The sequence below is a fragment of the Mustelus asterias genome, chromosome 3 (genome assembly GCF_964213995.1).
Source record: "Mustelus asterias chromosome 3, sMusAst1.hap1.1, whole genome shotgun sequence".
Taxonomy (NCBI): Eukaryota; Metazoa; Chordata; class Chondrichthyes; order Carcharhiniformes; family Triakidae; genus Mustelus; species Mustelus asterias.
The window spans coordinates 69,269,544-69,285,924 of NC_135803.1; the positions used below are offsets into that span (position 1 = coordinate 69,269,544).

A 16,381-nucleotide genomic window follows, 5' to 3' on the forward strand; every position below is an offset into this window, starting at 1 on the left:
AAATATTTTGAAAAGCTCACAGCAATGCTAAGGGTCACTGCATGTTGCAACTTAAATAACAGCAACTCCAAGAGAGGGAAGGTGCGAGGCAGTAGGGAATACTGTACATTAGCCCTCTATATGTGTGGAACACAATACTGGGCCTTGGCGAGATCACACGTCCTCAATGAAGGCAGGGCACTGCCTGACACAATTATAGTTGCAAACTTATATCTACATGGAAGAGACCTCATGTATGGAATTTATATTCAAGGCGAATATAAGCTGAATTTTTTGACACCAATAGCCACCTGAGTATTGCTTCACCCTGCCAAATTATTTCACAGTCATGACTTTTACCCGTCTCTATGTCGAGTTGAACCTGTTTTCTTTCATTTTCAAAGGCTTGAAGCCAGCGTTGCTTCACGGATGACTTTTTTGCGCAGAACAAATGGACCTCATTTGTGAACTTGTTTTGAAGTTTGAAAGCATTCTTGACACTAATGTTGAAGTCCTTGTCCTTCCCGTCTTCCACATCCACCACTTCCATGCTGTCCGTGTCTATCCTGCTTTTGTAGTACAGGATGTCACGTCGCAGGAGGTCCTGTAAAATGTGCCACAAGTCAGGTTATACCAACCACCAGGTTGCTACTGCCACACGCATTGGGCTCCCACAGAATTAAAATGCTTTTCCAACACGTCTGACCACCACGACATCAGTGCACTATATTGTACTACAAATAACAACAGTAACTTTCATTTTATATAGTACCTCGAATATAGAAAATGTCCCAAGGCACTTACTCCTCCTCCTCCAGTTACTATGTCCTAAAAAGGCATTGGTGACCATGGACTTCCATTAGAGTGGTCCATGATTATGCTTGGCAAGATAATGCCATGATTTGCCATTGCCTTCTGCAGTAGGGGGTCAGTTAGCTGGATGACTGGTTTGTGATGCAGAGCGACGCCAACAGCACAGGTTCAATTCCAATATCAGTTGAGGTTATTCATGAAGGCCCACCCTTTCAACCTTCCCCTCGCCTGAGGTGTGGTGACCCTCAGGTTAAATCACCACCAGTCAATTCTCAAAGGGGAGAGCAGCCTTTGGGACAGTGGTGAAATTTCCATTTCCATTTTATATCTGACCAACAAACTTGCCATGTGCTATCAGGCATATTGGAAGAGGCGGAATTGTACTTGCACATCCGTAGTTCAAGGAGGCAGCTGCACAGGTTAAAGTGTAGCTCCCTTCCATCAGATCTAATTTTGGTCAGTGGGATATCTGAAACATGGCATCGGCACATTAGATCAACCAATAGAAAGTCTGAATTTAGCAGAGTGCTTTGGAGAGGGAGGGTACCCTTTTGGATAGTTCAGGAACACTTTAGGGAAAGGCAAAGTGCCCTTTGGGAGAAGCATATTGTTCTGTTGGATTGTTAAACATAGACATTAATGTGTGTAAAATGTGGATGTACTCGATGGAACTGTCAAGCTTATTTGGAATGTCAAACTGTCAAGGCATGTAAAGCTCCTGGCCTTTAAATTAAAAAAAACTCTAGCTTGAAAAATAGTGTTTGCTATTTCATTCCATTTGCTCGCATAAGTCTGAAGGTTGTCATTATAGGATTTGTACTGCATAACTGTTTATCACTTCACAGTTTGATTGACAACTCCAAGTGGCTATAAAATCTTTGGTGTGAGTTTGTAAATAAGAATGACTGTTGTAGAAAGGGATTAAATCATTGAACAAATTCCAATGCATTGAATGGATTTTTATCAATTAGACTTTTTTAATATAGTGAACTCATTAATAGACACTTAAAACATTATTTTACTTCCTCTCAGCAAAGGTCCATGGTGGATACTGGCAGAATTGGCATCAAGTGTGTAAGGGCAAATGATGGCGAGTAGAGGGGGTGGCATGGGGTGGGTACAGGAGCATAGACTGACATAGAGGGTATAAGAGCCATTAGGGATATTTATAGGGGCATAGGTTGGCATGGAGAATGTATCCAGGGTAAGGAATGTTTAATGTTTAGCAACAAGCTTTATCACAGCAGTCAGTTTCATCACCAAACATTAGGTGGGTCACTTATAAGTATGAAGAGTTTGGGTGACAGCTGCCATTTGTCTTGTTAAATAGCATTCTGACTCCAAGTTTACAGGGTCTGATATAAAGTACAGAATGCTCAGTCATATGAAGAGCCAAGTGACTTCTTACAGATAACAACCTTCATACTCAATACTGTTAAGAGATGACGGCTCTGCAGACTGCATTAAGCTCCATCTCCAAGTGAATCCTCAGGAACACCGATGGCAGTACACTAACTCTCAAAAACAGTCCCATTGAAGAATGATGGAGCAATGAGGTCCACATGTTAGGACATGTTAGTGGTCTCAGCAGACACAGAAGCCCACTGGTTTATCTACAGCTGGGACAAAGTGCTAGATTACTGCAGCCGAACTTTCACCAACTCGCCTCTGCACCCTGCAGACCTCTTTCCTGCATCTGAACGGTTTCCCGGATGGTGGGCCTGACCCACTTCACCCCACAACCCCCTGGAATGAAAATCAGAACTTCCAGAGCTGTTTTTCAAGACACAAGCTTGGGGAGCGGGGAATCATCCCGACTGCACTCTTGACCCAGGAGTGAAAATCCAGGCCCATTCTTCTAAGAGTTAAGTGGCTGTGAAGCATTTTGGATGATCCTGAGGGCATGAAAACGACTTTACATAAAAAACAGAATCAGGAGTGGGCCATTCAGCTCTTCGAGCTTTATCATTGAATGTTCAATATTCCTTATTGCAGCATGAAAGAACAAGTGACTTTGGACCTTTGGCTCCCAGTTCTCATTGGAGTTTTCTTTGCATCATGTCAGAACCTACAGTAGACTATAGGGATTAATTGCTATTGATTAATTAGCTAACAATTCTATTAATTATTATATCTTGTGATTACCAGGAAAATGGGATTAGTGTATTTTTAGTGGTAGTTCTTGTCAGTGCAGACTCGATGGGCTGAAGGGCCTTTTCTGCACTGTATGACTATGGTGGCAGGAGAACTAGATGCATTTTGGTCTTATTTCATTAGAAACTGTTTCTAAGTTGCTGAGATGTTCTCTATAAGTAAGGAAGTCAAATGTAGCTTCAGATGGCACTTTTACCTTCTTGCAAAAGACCACCTGGTGGTCAAAGAGGAAAAAGATTCGCTGTTTGCTCTTGGCTTGAGGCTGGGAGACCTTTGTTAATTCACCAGAATGGATAAGCTCAGAGCTTCGCGCCAAGACATCTTCACCCTGAGGAAATAAAGGAAGATCTGGTAGAAAGCAGCTCGACATGGTTAGACTACTAATGGGTTGCAAACTGGGAGCTCTTGAGAAAGAACCCAAAATAGAAAGGAATATATCACTTAGCCTGTCGAGTCTCCTACATACAAAATACTGGAATGGATATCATATGATTGGGAATTGCATAATTCCAGCAATGATACACAAATGTCCCCTGTCCATTGGAAAGGAAGTACTTTGTTGTGCTGCTATACCTTAAAACTGATTTGGGGGATGGGAGAAGAGGTGCAGTAGCAGCCCATATTCAATCTAGAGTATTATGCAACTAACTGATCATATCACAGCAAAAACAGAAAATGCTGGAAAATCTAATAGGTCTGACAGCATCTGTGGAGAGAGAACTGAACCAATGTTTCAAGTCAGTCAGTCATTGCAGTGTTAATGTAAGCCTACTTGTGACACTAATAAATAAATGAAACTTCGTCAGAGCCCCAAAACATTGGCTCGATTCCTGACTCGAAACATTGGCTCTATTCCCAAGTTGTAATGTTAGCTTGGTTCGTTCTCCATAGATGCTGTCAGGACTGCTGAGATTTTCCAGCATTTTCTGTTTTTGTTTCAGATTCCAACATCCCCAGTATTTTGCCAATGATCATATCACAGCCCATGCTGTGAATACAAACCAAGTTTTCAATTGTTATATCTTAAGAGTGCAGGCTTGTTTTTCAAATGTTATGGTTTTCGCAGTAAATCTCTTATGGTATTGGTTTTGCCAACTGACTGAATTACTTATTTTTGACAGCCACAATTGTTGAATGGCTATTTTTTCAGTTGCTGTTAAAATTGGCAGTTTGCTTACACGTTGGCACATTACTGATGTTATGATATAAAACTGAAATCACCTGCACCATATTAAAAATACTAGAAAGATATACTAACTCATCTGGAATTAATGTCATGTGTCTGTGACAGGATGTGATTTATCAGCTTTACAAATCAGAGCAATGATTTTTCTCTTGTGATCGATTTTCTGCACCCTGAACCAAAGTGACAGGCTTGCGGCCTATAGCCGCAACAGGTCCACAGCAGACGACATCTCCCTGGCCCTATACTCAACCCTGGAACACTTAGATAACAAAGACACCTATCTCAGACTCCTATTCATAGACTACAGCTCAGTCTTTAACACCATTATTCCGACAAAACTCATCGCCAAACTTCGTGGCCTGGGGCTCAGCTCCTCCCTCTGCAACTGGACCCTACATTTCCTAACCCACAGACAGCAGTCAGTAAGGATAGGCAACAACATCTCCTCCATGATCATCCTCAACACCGGTATCCCACAAGGCTGCGTCCTCAGCCCCTTACTATACTCCTTACACACCTCTGACTGTATGGCCAAATTCTCCTCCAACTCGATTTTCACGTTTGTTAACGACACCACCGTTGTGGGTCGAATCTCAAACAATGATGTGACAGAGTACAGGAAAGAGATAGAGAATCTGGTGAACTGGCCCGATGACAATAATCTCTCCCTCAATATCAACAAAATGAAGGAGATAGTCATCGACTTCAGGAAATGTAGTGGAGAACATGCCCCTGTCTACATCAATGGGGACAAAGTAGAAATGGTCGAGAGCTTGAGGTTTTTAGGTGTCCAGATAATCAGCAACCTGAACTGGTCCCTCCATGCGGATGCTATAGTTAAGAAAGCCCAGCAACTCCTCTACTTTCTCTAAGGAAATTTGGTATGTCCACTACAACTCTCATCAACTTCTACGGATGCACTACAGAAAGCATTCTTTCTGGTTGTATCACAGCTTGGTATGGCTCCTGCTCTGTCCAAGACCGCAATAAACTACAAAGGGTTGTGAACAAAGCCCAGTCCATCATGCTAACCAGCCTCCCACCCATTGACTCTGTCTACACTTCCTACTGCCTCGGAAAAGCAGTCAGCACAATCAAGGACCTTATGCACCCCGGACATACTCTCTTCCACCTTCTTCCACTGGGAAAAAGATACAAAATTACTGAAGAAGAGCTTCTTCCCTGCTGTCATCAGACTTTTGAATGGACCTACCTCGCATTAAATTGAACTTTCTCTGCACCCAAGCTATCATGGTAACACTACATTCTGCACTCTTCCCTTTTCTTTGTACAATATGCTTTGTCTGTATAGCACCCAAGAAACAATACTTTTCACTGTATACTAATACATGTGACAACAATAAATCAAATCAAATCTAACAACAGATTCATGGTTTGAACAATAATTTTGAAAATGGCCATGAGGACTCTCCTTAAAATAGAGCATCGCACAAAACAGGATAAGAAATGTTGCATCACACCAAGTCCTGGCTATTTTCAGCAACAAAGCTGAATTCCTTAACATGACACCATAGAGTTTCACTCTCATCTTTGCGTCAGAAAGTTTATCAGAACATACAGGTTAAAGATTTAGCAGCCAAGGCAACTACACCCAACCAAGTGCAGACTACAATCATTTTCATCAGGGAAGACGTTTTGGAAAGCTTCTCGTTTCCTGGGTTACCTATCGTTGTAGATGGGCCATTGTCAAATTGGATAAATTAGCTTTTCTTATGATTTAATCTGAACCCACAGGTGAGGGTAGTCCCAGCGGCACAATGGTTAGCACTGCTGCCTCACAGCGCCAGCGACCCGGGTTCAATTCTGGCCTCAGGTCACTGTCTTTGTGGAGTTTGCACATTCTCTCGTGTCTGCATGGATTTCCTCCGGGTGCTCCAGTTTCCACCCACAGTCCAAAGATGTGCGGGTTAGGTTGATTGGCCATGCTAAATTGACCCTAGTGTCAGGGAGATTAACAGGGTAAATATATGGGTTAGGAGAATAGGGCCTGGGTGGGATTGTGGTTGGTGCAGACTCGATGGGCCAAATGGCCTCCTTTTGCACTTTAGGGATTCTATGATTACAGTCAAGAAGAATTTCACTGAAAGTGTCAGCAGATGGCAGAAAATGATAGCATTGCTGACTTTAAGAAATTGGATGTCCAATTCTTGGAGAGTGGCAAATAGGTTGTTTTGCCTTTTGCCTGACCTACGCAGTCAGATAGACCATAGCTGGGTTTTTGATGCAAATTCACTGAAAACCTTGAATAAGTAATGTCTCCTTAACATTAGTCATGTTAACTAATTGAAGGAAAAATTAGTTCCTATCTTGACAGTCAGATTTCAGATATCCAGGTGAGAGGTTCCAGGCAGCTCACTGGAAAAAATGAACTGTCTAATTCAAAGCCAGGCAGTGCCCAATATTACTTGTAAGTGTAGTGTTATAAAAGAGACTGCTCATTCCACTGCAGAGAAATGGAATTTGCATTTATGTTTAGTTCACAGTTATGAGAAAAAAAACTTGAAACTTTTATAAAAAGTCAATTGCAGAGACGTAGTAATTTTTGAAAGATTTTACAATAATGGCAATAATGAGAAATTGCTTCCACTAGTAAATAAATCAATAGTAAGATACGGGTGGAATGTTTCTCCTTCGTTAGAGTAGCAGACTTCCATAGAACTTTTCAACTGCAACACAACTTTGAATCATTTCCCTGGCCACTGGATATATTCACACTGGGATCATGTCAGGAGCCCCCATATGGTGAGTAAACTTTACCATCCCAGCCAAACAAGGTGGCTGAAAACTTGCGAGGGCAGAAGATCTCAGCAGATCAACAGAACCTGAGCCTGTAGGCCTCAGTAATGGCCAAGGCCTTGCATTAATTAATTGCAGCCTTTGCAATGCAGAGTGATGGGGCTACGCCCTGTCCTGTTCTCCTCCACCATCCGCTGAACTCCCCACCTCCACTCCCTCATTAGCATTGTTGAGTGGAGAAAGGAAAATTGAGATAGGGTTGGTGAGACGGCACCAGGCCTCACCACCAAAATTTAACGTATTTCCTGTTGCTATTCTGCCCCAGTGTGGGGAGGATTGCACTGGGGAATCTATAATCCCATAGACTCAGGATTATTACTGAGGCAATAAAGAAACATATTGCAAACACTGTGAGGGTGAGTGGAACATGGAGTGCTTTACCACATAGGATAACTAAGGCAGAAATTACAACATTATGTGAAAGGAAATTCAATAAATAACAAGGCATAATATAAAATGACACAGGAAAAATAATATAAAATGTCACAAGGAAAAGACAGATAGGTTAGAGTAGACAGCTTTAGCTGAAGAACTGGGACTGGCACACTTAGGATAGACCAAATAACTAACAAAACAAGTGGGCACATGCTCAAATGAAAATAAGAAAGATACAATATATACTTTGTTGAAAAGAAAATGCAGCTAACTCTATAAGCATTAGCTGTGATGGGAGATGACAGTTCACAGTGTTCAGTCTCCTACCTCCCAATTTTCGATTGAACTTTGCCACTGAGCAATTTTGTCGAGGTTTTCCAGTCTCCTCTTGCGCTCATTGATCAACTTGGCGACATTCTTCATGGCATTCAGCGCAGCCTCAACATCATTGTAATCTCTGGGTGAAAAATGTCAATTATGATACACACCAGATGAAAATAGATGCACAATAAAATAAGCAAACCCTCTGTAAATACAACCTGAATGAATTTCAAAGGAAAACTGCTGCCTAGTTGACATGTTAGTAAATACACTATGGGCAGGATTTTCCGCCGTACTCGCTGTGAAACCGGAAAATCTTGTCCAAGGTCAACAGACCTTTCCATAGTCCACCCTTCGCCCACTCTGATTCCCGTAGCAGTGGAATGGGAAAATTTGCCCCCATGGGTGCGAGTCCACCCCACACACCGCTCCCCCCCCCCGCCCCCCGCCCCAACTCAGCTGTGGCAACCTACGAATTGTACGTACCAGGTTAATGTAACTTCCTAAATCGTGCAAAACAATTTTTAATCTAAACTGATTGCAATTGCTTTGCCAACTAAATAAGCATGACGCACAACCATTTTCAGCCTTTAGGCTGAGGAATGATGAGCTTGCTTTCCGATAAAGCCTCTTTCAATGATGGTCCCTCTGAGCTATTCCCTAGATATACAGTTCAATTTTTGTACCAGTCAAAATGAGGATGTCCATGTTGAGGAATCGAACGTTTTCTTACCCCATTATCAACTACAAGCACAATTAGCTTAATTATTGCACGAGCTGGTTGTGGACATAGAGAAAAGATTCAAACTGTTGTTCGATTTATGCACACCTCTCCCAGTCTGAAGTTAAATCCTGTGTGTAAGGGCAACTCAGTTTTCACAGTGGAGAACACAAGTACCATCCCAGTAGTACCAGAAAATGCAGATGTTATGGAAAGGGAGGAACTTAGAACTATCATCACCAGGGCCAAAGTGCTGAGCAAACTATTGGGATTGAAGGCAGGCAAGTCTCCAGGGCCTGATGGCCAACATTCCAGGGTCTTAAAGGGTATAACAGGAAGGGCTGAATGGCCTTCTCTTGTTCCCAGTAATTATTTGGCTTTTTTAGTTCCTTGATGCAAATTGGGCTAAGGATACTAGTTGTCAATACAGATTTCTTCATTCAAAGATATGACCAGGTAATAACAATAAGAATCTTAAGAACTATGATCATGGCTGATCTCATCTCAGCCTCAACTCCACTTTCCTGCCTGTTCATCATAGCCCTTCAAACCCATTATTAATTAAAAATCCGTCTACCTCTTCCTTGAATTTACTCGAAGTCCCGGCATTCACCACGCTCTGGGGCAGTGAATTCCACGGACTCAGGGCCCTTTGGGAGAAGTAATTTCTCCTCATCTCTGTTTTAAGTCTGCCACTTCTTATCCTAAAACTGTGACCTCTTGTTCTAGATTTCCCTACAAGAGGAAACATCCTCTCCATGTCTACTTTGTCAATCCCCCCCTTACCATTTTGTACACCTCAATTAGATCTCTCCTCATTCTCCTAAATTTCAGGGAGAATAGGCCTAAACTGCCCAATCTCTCTTCAATTTGATTATCCCAGTGAATGTTCTAGTGTGCTTGGATGCTGCTCCCTGTCTGAGCATCTATTGCACAGTTTAATTCTCTTGCTCCTTACCTGTGCTCAGGATTGGTGTACTTGAGCAGTTCTGCCAGCTGGAGTGGGTATTTGCAGATCTTCTGGACTGGTGTGAGCAGAAAGCCATCCAGCGAGATGTCAATCATCTTCTGAAGCAGCCGGCATGCTTCAAAAAAGTACACGTACTTGTTGATCTTCATGAGTTTGGAGAGCTCAGCATAAGCATTGGGATGGTTGTTGCAGTATTCAGAGTATATCTGGAAATCTGTCTGCTGGAATGAAAGAAGAGCATGGAAACATCAGCAGCCGATGGATGACCTGGGGAAAACCAACTGCTTACACTGGGTGGAGTTTGATTACAGGCCCCAATTTCTTGCCCCGTCACCCCATCCACTCCTCAGCTTATTAATTATTGAGCTCTCTTGTTAGAAAGGCTGCACTCTGCAGGGTTAACCGATGCCAACTGGACCCAAAGGTACATTCTATTCAGACCCTGGGTTGATGGGGTAATCCTAGTTGACATTTTTGCTAGCTTGATTGGGGAAGCTCCCAAGTGTGGATATTTAGTGGTTGGGCGGGTAGATTTGCCTGGTGCTCTGATTTGACTGCCTCCACATTCACAGCCCAATGACGAGGATAGGGGTTTGGGGTGTGCACGATAGTGGTTTGCACCCCAAGGTGGGAGGCTAAATGAGAGCAACTGCAACGATGGATAACCAGCAGTCCTACCTAGAGAAGTGAGCAATACCAAGGCAGAAGGATAAAATTAATTATTTGCCGGCTAAAAATTTTAAATGAAAGAAGACTACCAATTGTTCGGGCCATCAGTATGGAGCAAAAACTTCTCCACAGGAATGGCTTTGACTGTTACTACTGCCATGGCTTTTTCATACTTGAAGCTCAATCATTGGGCCAGTGTTAAGAGGCACACCAATGGCTCTCTGGCACCAGAAAGCACCACCACGTTGCTGCCATCCTCCATACTCAATGGAATGAGGAAAAACAGGCTGATGCCTGGAAAATGCCACTGTCTGAAAATTCCTCCTGAATGGGGTTTTAATTGACCCAATTGGATGCCCATTTCCATTCAGGAGGCTGCTGACTACTGTGGCAGCCTGACCCTGGGAAATACGTCTCGAGACGCAACAGTACAGGGAGCCATCACGATGCGCAATCCTTGAATTCTCCTGTTCTGCCATTCCGACCCTGCCTCTCCCTCCGTGGCAACAGACAGTCCCCTCCACACTTCCAAAAAACAGAACTGACATGAAAACTTCTTAACAATGTGAGTCCCCTCCCTGTAAATATTTTTCAGAAAAATAATCTTGTGTGATGGCTTATCAAATGCTTTTTCAAGATCCAAATACAGTACCTCCACTGGTTCCCCTTTATCCATCCTATCAGTTACATTCTCAAAAAATATTCCATTTCCCTTCCATGAATCTAAGTGACTCTGACCAATAAGATGATGATTTTCTAAGTGCTCTGTTATCGCGTTCCTCATAACAGATTCTTGCGTTTTCTCAACTACTGATATCAAGCTAATTGATCGATGATTTCCTATTTTCTCTCTCCCTCCTTTATTAAGGTTACATTTGCCACCTTCCAAACAGGGGTAAAATCCAGGGTACTGCGGAAGATCAAGACCAATGCTTCCATTATCTCTCCAGTCACCTATTTAAAACCCCCATGTAGGCCATCATATCCAGCAGATTTGTAGGCTTTCGATCCCATTAATTTCTCCAGCACAATTTATTTACAATACTAATATTCTTAAGTTCCTCACTTTTGCTAGCCCCTTCGTTCCCCTTTCTGTTAGATTGTTGTTGTGTCTGTCTTACCCAAGGGAGTCATGATGTGGAGATGCCGGCGTTGGACTGGGGTAAACACAGTAAGAGTTTTAACAACACCAGGTTGAAGTCCAATAAACCTGTTGGACTTTAACCTGGTGTTGTTAAAACTCTTACTGTGTTTACCCAAGGAAGGACAGACTTGTTTTACAGACATGAGGATTCATTAGGTTGACTCCTGGGGTGGGGGGGGATTTTTTTTTCCATAAGGGACAATTGAGTAGAATGTTCCTATGTTCCCGTGAATTGAGAAAAGAGGTTCTCTCAATGAAACTTTTAAAATTCTGGAGTTATTTGACAGGGTAGATGCTGGAAGAGTATATCCCCTGGCTGGAGAATCTAAAACAAAGGTTCATGGTCTCAGAGTGAGGGGCTGGCCATTAAGAAATAAGATAGAAACATAGAAAACTACAGCACAAAACAGGCCTTTCGGCCCCACAAGTTGTGCCGAACATATTCCTACCTTTTAGGCCTATCTATAACCTCCATCCTATGAGGAGAAATTTCTTCATTTAAAAAGGTTGTGAATTTGCGTGGGTTTCCTCCGGGTGCTCCGGTTTCCTCCCACAGTCCAAAGATGTGCGGGTTAGGTTGATTGGCCAGGTTAAAAAATTGCCCCTTAGAGTCCTGGGATGTGTAGGTTAGAGGGATTAGCGGGTAAAATATGTGGGGGTAGGGCCTGGGTGGGATTGTGGTCGGTGCGGACTCGATGGGCCGAATGGCCTCCTTCTGCACTGTAGGGTTTCTATGATTTCTATGATTTCTATGAATTTTCAGAATTCAAAGAACAAAGAACAATACAGCACAGGAACAGGCCCTTCGGCCCTCCAAGCCCGCGCCACTCCCTGGTCCAAACTAGACCATTCTTTTGTATCCCCCCATTCCCACTCCGTTCATATGGCTGTCTAGATAAGTCTTAAATGTTCCCAGTATGTCCGCCTCCACCACCTTGCCTGGCAGCGCATTCCAGGCCCCCACTCCCCTCTGTGTAAAATATGTCCTTCTGATATCTGTGTTAAACCTCCCCCCCCTTCACCTTGAACCTATGACCCCTCGTGAACGTCACCACCGACCTGGGGAAAAGCTTCCCACCGTTCACCCTATCTATGCCTTTCATAATTTTATACACCTCTATCAAGTCTCCCCTCATCCTCTGTCTTTCCAGGGAGAACAACCCCAGTTTACCCAATCTCTCCTCATAACTAAGCCCCTCCATACCAGGCAACATCCTGGTAAACCTCCTCTGTACTCTCTCCAAAGCCTCCACGTCCTTCTGGTAGTGTGGCAACCAGAACTGGACGCAGTATTCCAAATGCGGCCGAACCAACGTTCTATACATCTGCAACATCAGACCCCAACTTTTATACTCTATACCCCGTCCTATAAAGGCAAGCATGCCATATGCCTTCTTCACCACCTTCTCCACCTGTGACGTCACTTTCAAGGATCTGTGGACTTGCACACCCAGGTCCCTCTGCGTATCTACACCCTTTATAGTTCTGCCATTTATCGTATAGCTCCTCCCTACATTATTTCTACCAAAATGCATCACTTCGCATTTATCAGGATTGAACTCCATCTGCCATTTCTTTGCCCAAATTTCCAGCCTATCGATATCCTTCTGTAGCTTCTGACAATGCTCCTCACTATCTGCAAGTCCTGCCAATTTTGTGTCGTCCGCAAACTTACTGATCACCCCAGTTACACCTTCTTCCAGATCATTTATATAAATCACAAACAGCAGAGGTCCCAGTACAGAGCCCTGCGGAACACCACTAGTCACAGGCCTCCAGCCGGAAAAAGACCCTTCCACTACCACCCTCTGTCTTCTGTGACCAAGCCAGTTCTCCACCCATCTAGCCACCTCCCCCTTTATCCCATGAGATCCAACCTTTTTCACCAGCCTACCATGAGGGACTTTGTCAAACGCTTTACTCAAGTCCATATAGACGACATCCACGGCCCTTCCCTCGTCAACCATTTTGGTCACTTCTTCAAAAAACTCCACCAGGTTAGTGAGGCATGACCTCCCTCTCACAAAACCATGCTGACTATTGTTAATGAGTTTATTCCTTTCTAAATGCGCATACATCCTATCTCTAAGGATCTTCTCCAACAACTTCCCCACCACGGACGTCAAGCTCACCGACCTATAGTTACCCAGGTTATCCTTCCTACCCTTCTTAAATAACGGGACCACATTAGCTATCCTCCAATCCTCTGGGACCTCACCTGTGTCCAGTGACGAGACAAAGATTTGCGTCAAAGGCCCAGCGATTTCATCTCTCGTCTCCCTGAGCAGCCTTGGATAGATTCCATCAGGCCCTGGGGATTTGTCAGTCTTTATATTCTCTAACAAACCTAACACTTCCTCCTTTGTAATGGAGATTTTCTCCAACGGTTCAGCACTCCCCTCCGAGACACTCCCAGTCAACACATCCCTCTCCTTTGTGAATACCGACGCAAAGTATTCATTTAGGATCTCCCCTACTTCTTTGGACTCCAAGCATAATTCCCCACTTTTGTCCCTGAGAGGTCCGATTTTTTCCCTGACAACCCTTTTGTTCCTAATGTATGAATAAAATGCCTTGGGATTCTCCTTAATCCTGTCTGCCAAGAACATTTCGTGACCCCCTTTTGCTCTTCTAATTCCCCGTTTGAGTTCTTTCCTACTTTCTTTGTACTCCTCCAGAGCTCCCTCCGTTTTTAGCTGCCTGGACCTAACATACGCCTCTCTTTTCTTTTTGACCAGTCCCTCAATTTCCCTGGTTATCCACGGTTCTCGAATCCTACCCTTCCTATCCTTCTTTTTTACAGGCACATGCCTGCCCTGCAGCCCTAACAACTGTTCCTTAAAAGACTCCCACATGCCGGATGTGGATTTACCCTCAAACAGCCTCTCCCAATCAAGAGCTGCCAATTTCTGCCTAATCCCACTAAAGTTAGCCTTCCCCCAATCCAACACCTTACCCTTGGGACACCACTCATCCTTTTCCATCACTATCCTAAAGCTAACAGAATTGTGGTCACTATTTGCCACATGTTCCCCTACCGAAACTTTGAAGACCTGACCGGGCTCATTCCCCAGTACCAGGTCCAGTATAGCCCCCTCTCTAGTCAGGCTATCTACATATTGTTCCAAAGAACCCTCCTGTACGCATTTTACAAATTCCTCCCCATTCAGAGTCCCTGCTCTCAGCGATTTCCAGTCTATACCAGGGAAATTGAAGTCTCCCACTACAACAACCCTATTTTTCCTGCACCTATCCAGTATCTCCTGACATATCCGTTCTTCCACTTCCCTTGGGCTGTTGGGGGGCCTGTAGTACACCCCCAACATAGTGACTGCGCCCTTCCTGTTTCTAAGCTCCACCCAGAGTGACTCGTTACACCACCCCTCTGAATTGTCCTCCCTCTGCACCGCTGTAATATGCTCTCCAACTAATACTGCTACTCCCCCACCTCTTTTGGCCCCTCCTCTGTCTCGCCTAAAACACTTGTACCCCGGAATATTCAGCTGCCAGTCCTGTCCCTCTTTCAACCAAGTCTCCGTCACCGCAACCACATCCAAATTCCTCGTGAGCATTAAGGCCCTAAGTTCGTCTGTCTTACCTGCTACGCTCCTTGCATTGAAGTATAAGCACTCCAGACCTCCAGGCCCAGTGAGGTCATCCTCCCCCAGAGTGCTCTTCTTCTTTGCCAGCCTTGTCCCAGCCCCAAGCTCGTCCCCAGCCTCTACACTTGTAGACCTAATATTTTGATCCCCACCCCCCTGCCATACTAGTTTAAACCCCCCCGAACTGCACTAGCAAAACCCCCAGCCAGGATATTCGTGCCCTTCCAACTTAGTTGTGACCCTTCCTTCTTGTACAGGTGCCATCCTCTCCTGAAAACTTCCCATTGATCTAGGAAAATGAAGCCCTCCCTCCTGGACCAGTCCTTTAGCCAAGCATTCAATTGTACTAACTCCCTATTCTTAGCCTCACTGGCACGAGGCATTGGGAGCAGCCCAGAGATGGCCACCCTGGAGGCCCTACTTTTTAGCCTATTTCCCAACTCCCTGAATTGCTCTCGTAGGATCCCCCTGCTCTTCCTATCTACGTCATTTGCACCAATGTGTACAATGACATCCGTTTCTTTATCTTCCCCTTTTAATATGCCTCCTATCCGCTCGGAGACATTTATGACCCCAGCACCAGGTAGGCAGACTACCATCCTGGAGTCCCGTTCGCACCCACAGAATCGCCTGTCTGTGCCTCTAACCGACGCATCCCCCACCACTATTGCTCTCCTAACCCCTCTCTTTCCTTTCCGGGCCACAGAGCCTAACTGTGTGCCAGTGACCTGGTCACTGTGGCTTGCCCTGGAGAGTCATCCTCCCCCACACTATCCAAAACAATATACTTGTTTTGGAGTGGGACAACCACAGGTGACCCCTCCTCTAATTGCTCACTCCCCTCCCCTCTCACACCTGTCGCCGAGCCCTTCCTATTATGAGAGACAGCCACTGGAATACTCTCTGGTACGTTACCCTTCTGACCTTTACTCCTCCTAACTGTGACCTTCCTCCCGATGCCCCGGTGTAACTAGTTGCCTATAACTCATGTCAATTATTCTCTCATTCTCCCTGACTAGACCAAGGTCAGCAATCTGCAGCTCCAGTTCCGTGACGCGGTCCCTCAGGAGCTGCAGTTCCACGCACCTGGCACAAATGTGAACCTCTGGGAGGCTAGGTGTTTCCAGGAACTCCCACATCCCACACCGGAAGCACCGAACTGGCCTATCACTCATAGTTACCCTTATCCTATATAGGTTTGGATAAAAATAACTTTCCTTGCCTCGCCCTTTCAGCCTAAGCCCTGTGAGCCAAAGCCCTTATAGCTCACACTCTAATTCACTACCACAGGAAGTTGTGAATGCTCAGTCATGAATTATATTCAATTCAGAGATCAATAAAGTTTTTGATACTATGGAAACCAGGGAATATGGAGATAGTGTGGGAAGGAATGTGTAGCGGAGATAAATGGTCAGTCTCAGCCATGATCTTACTGAGTGGCACAGCAGACGCGAAGGGCCTAATAGCCTATTTCTGCTCCTATTTCTTATGTAATAATTATTACAGCACTACTGGGTAAATAGGAAACAGTAAGAAGTCTCACAACACCAGGTTAAAGTCCAACAGGTTTATTAGGCAGCACTAGCTTTCGGAGCCTCAGGCTCCATCTTCAGGTGAGTGACGACTTGTG

At 44.4% G+C, this 16,381-nt stretch overlaps 1 protein-coding gene across 2 annotated transcripts in view; it reads right to left on the reverse strand.

Moving 5' to 3' along the window:
* The window catches only part of LOC144491379 (uncharacterized), a 448,762-nt gene that overhangs the window by 23,053 nt on the left and 409,328 nt on the right, over positions 1-16,381 (reverse strand). For both annotated transcript variants that reach the window (XM_078209111.1, XM_078209110.1), the window contains exons 10-13: positions 9,325-9,557; positions 7,652-7,781; positions 3,143-3,274; positions 340-583 (exon numbers count right to left, since the gene is read on the reverse strand). In XM_078209111.1, coding sequence (XP_078065237.1) covers positions 340-583; positions 3,143-3,274; positions 7,652-7,781; positions 9,325-9,557 — 739 coding nt within the window. The remainder of the gene's footprint in view (positions 1-339; positions 584-3,142; positions 3,275-7,651; positions 7,782-9,324; positions 9,558-16,381) is intronic.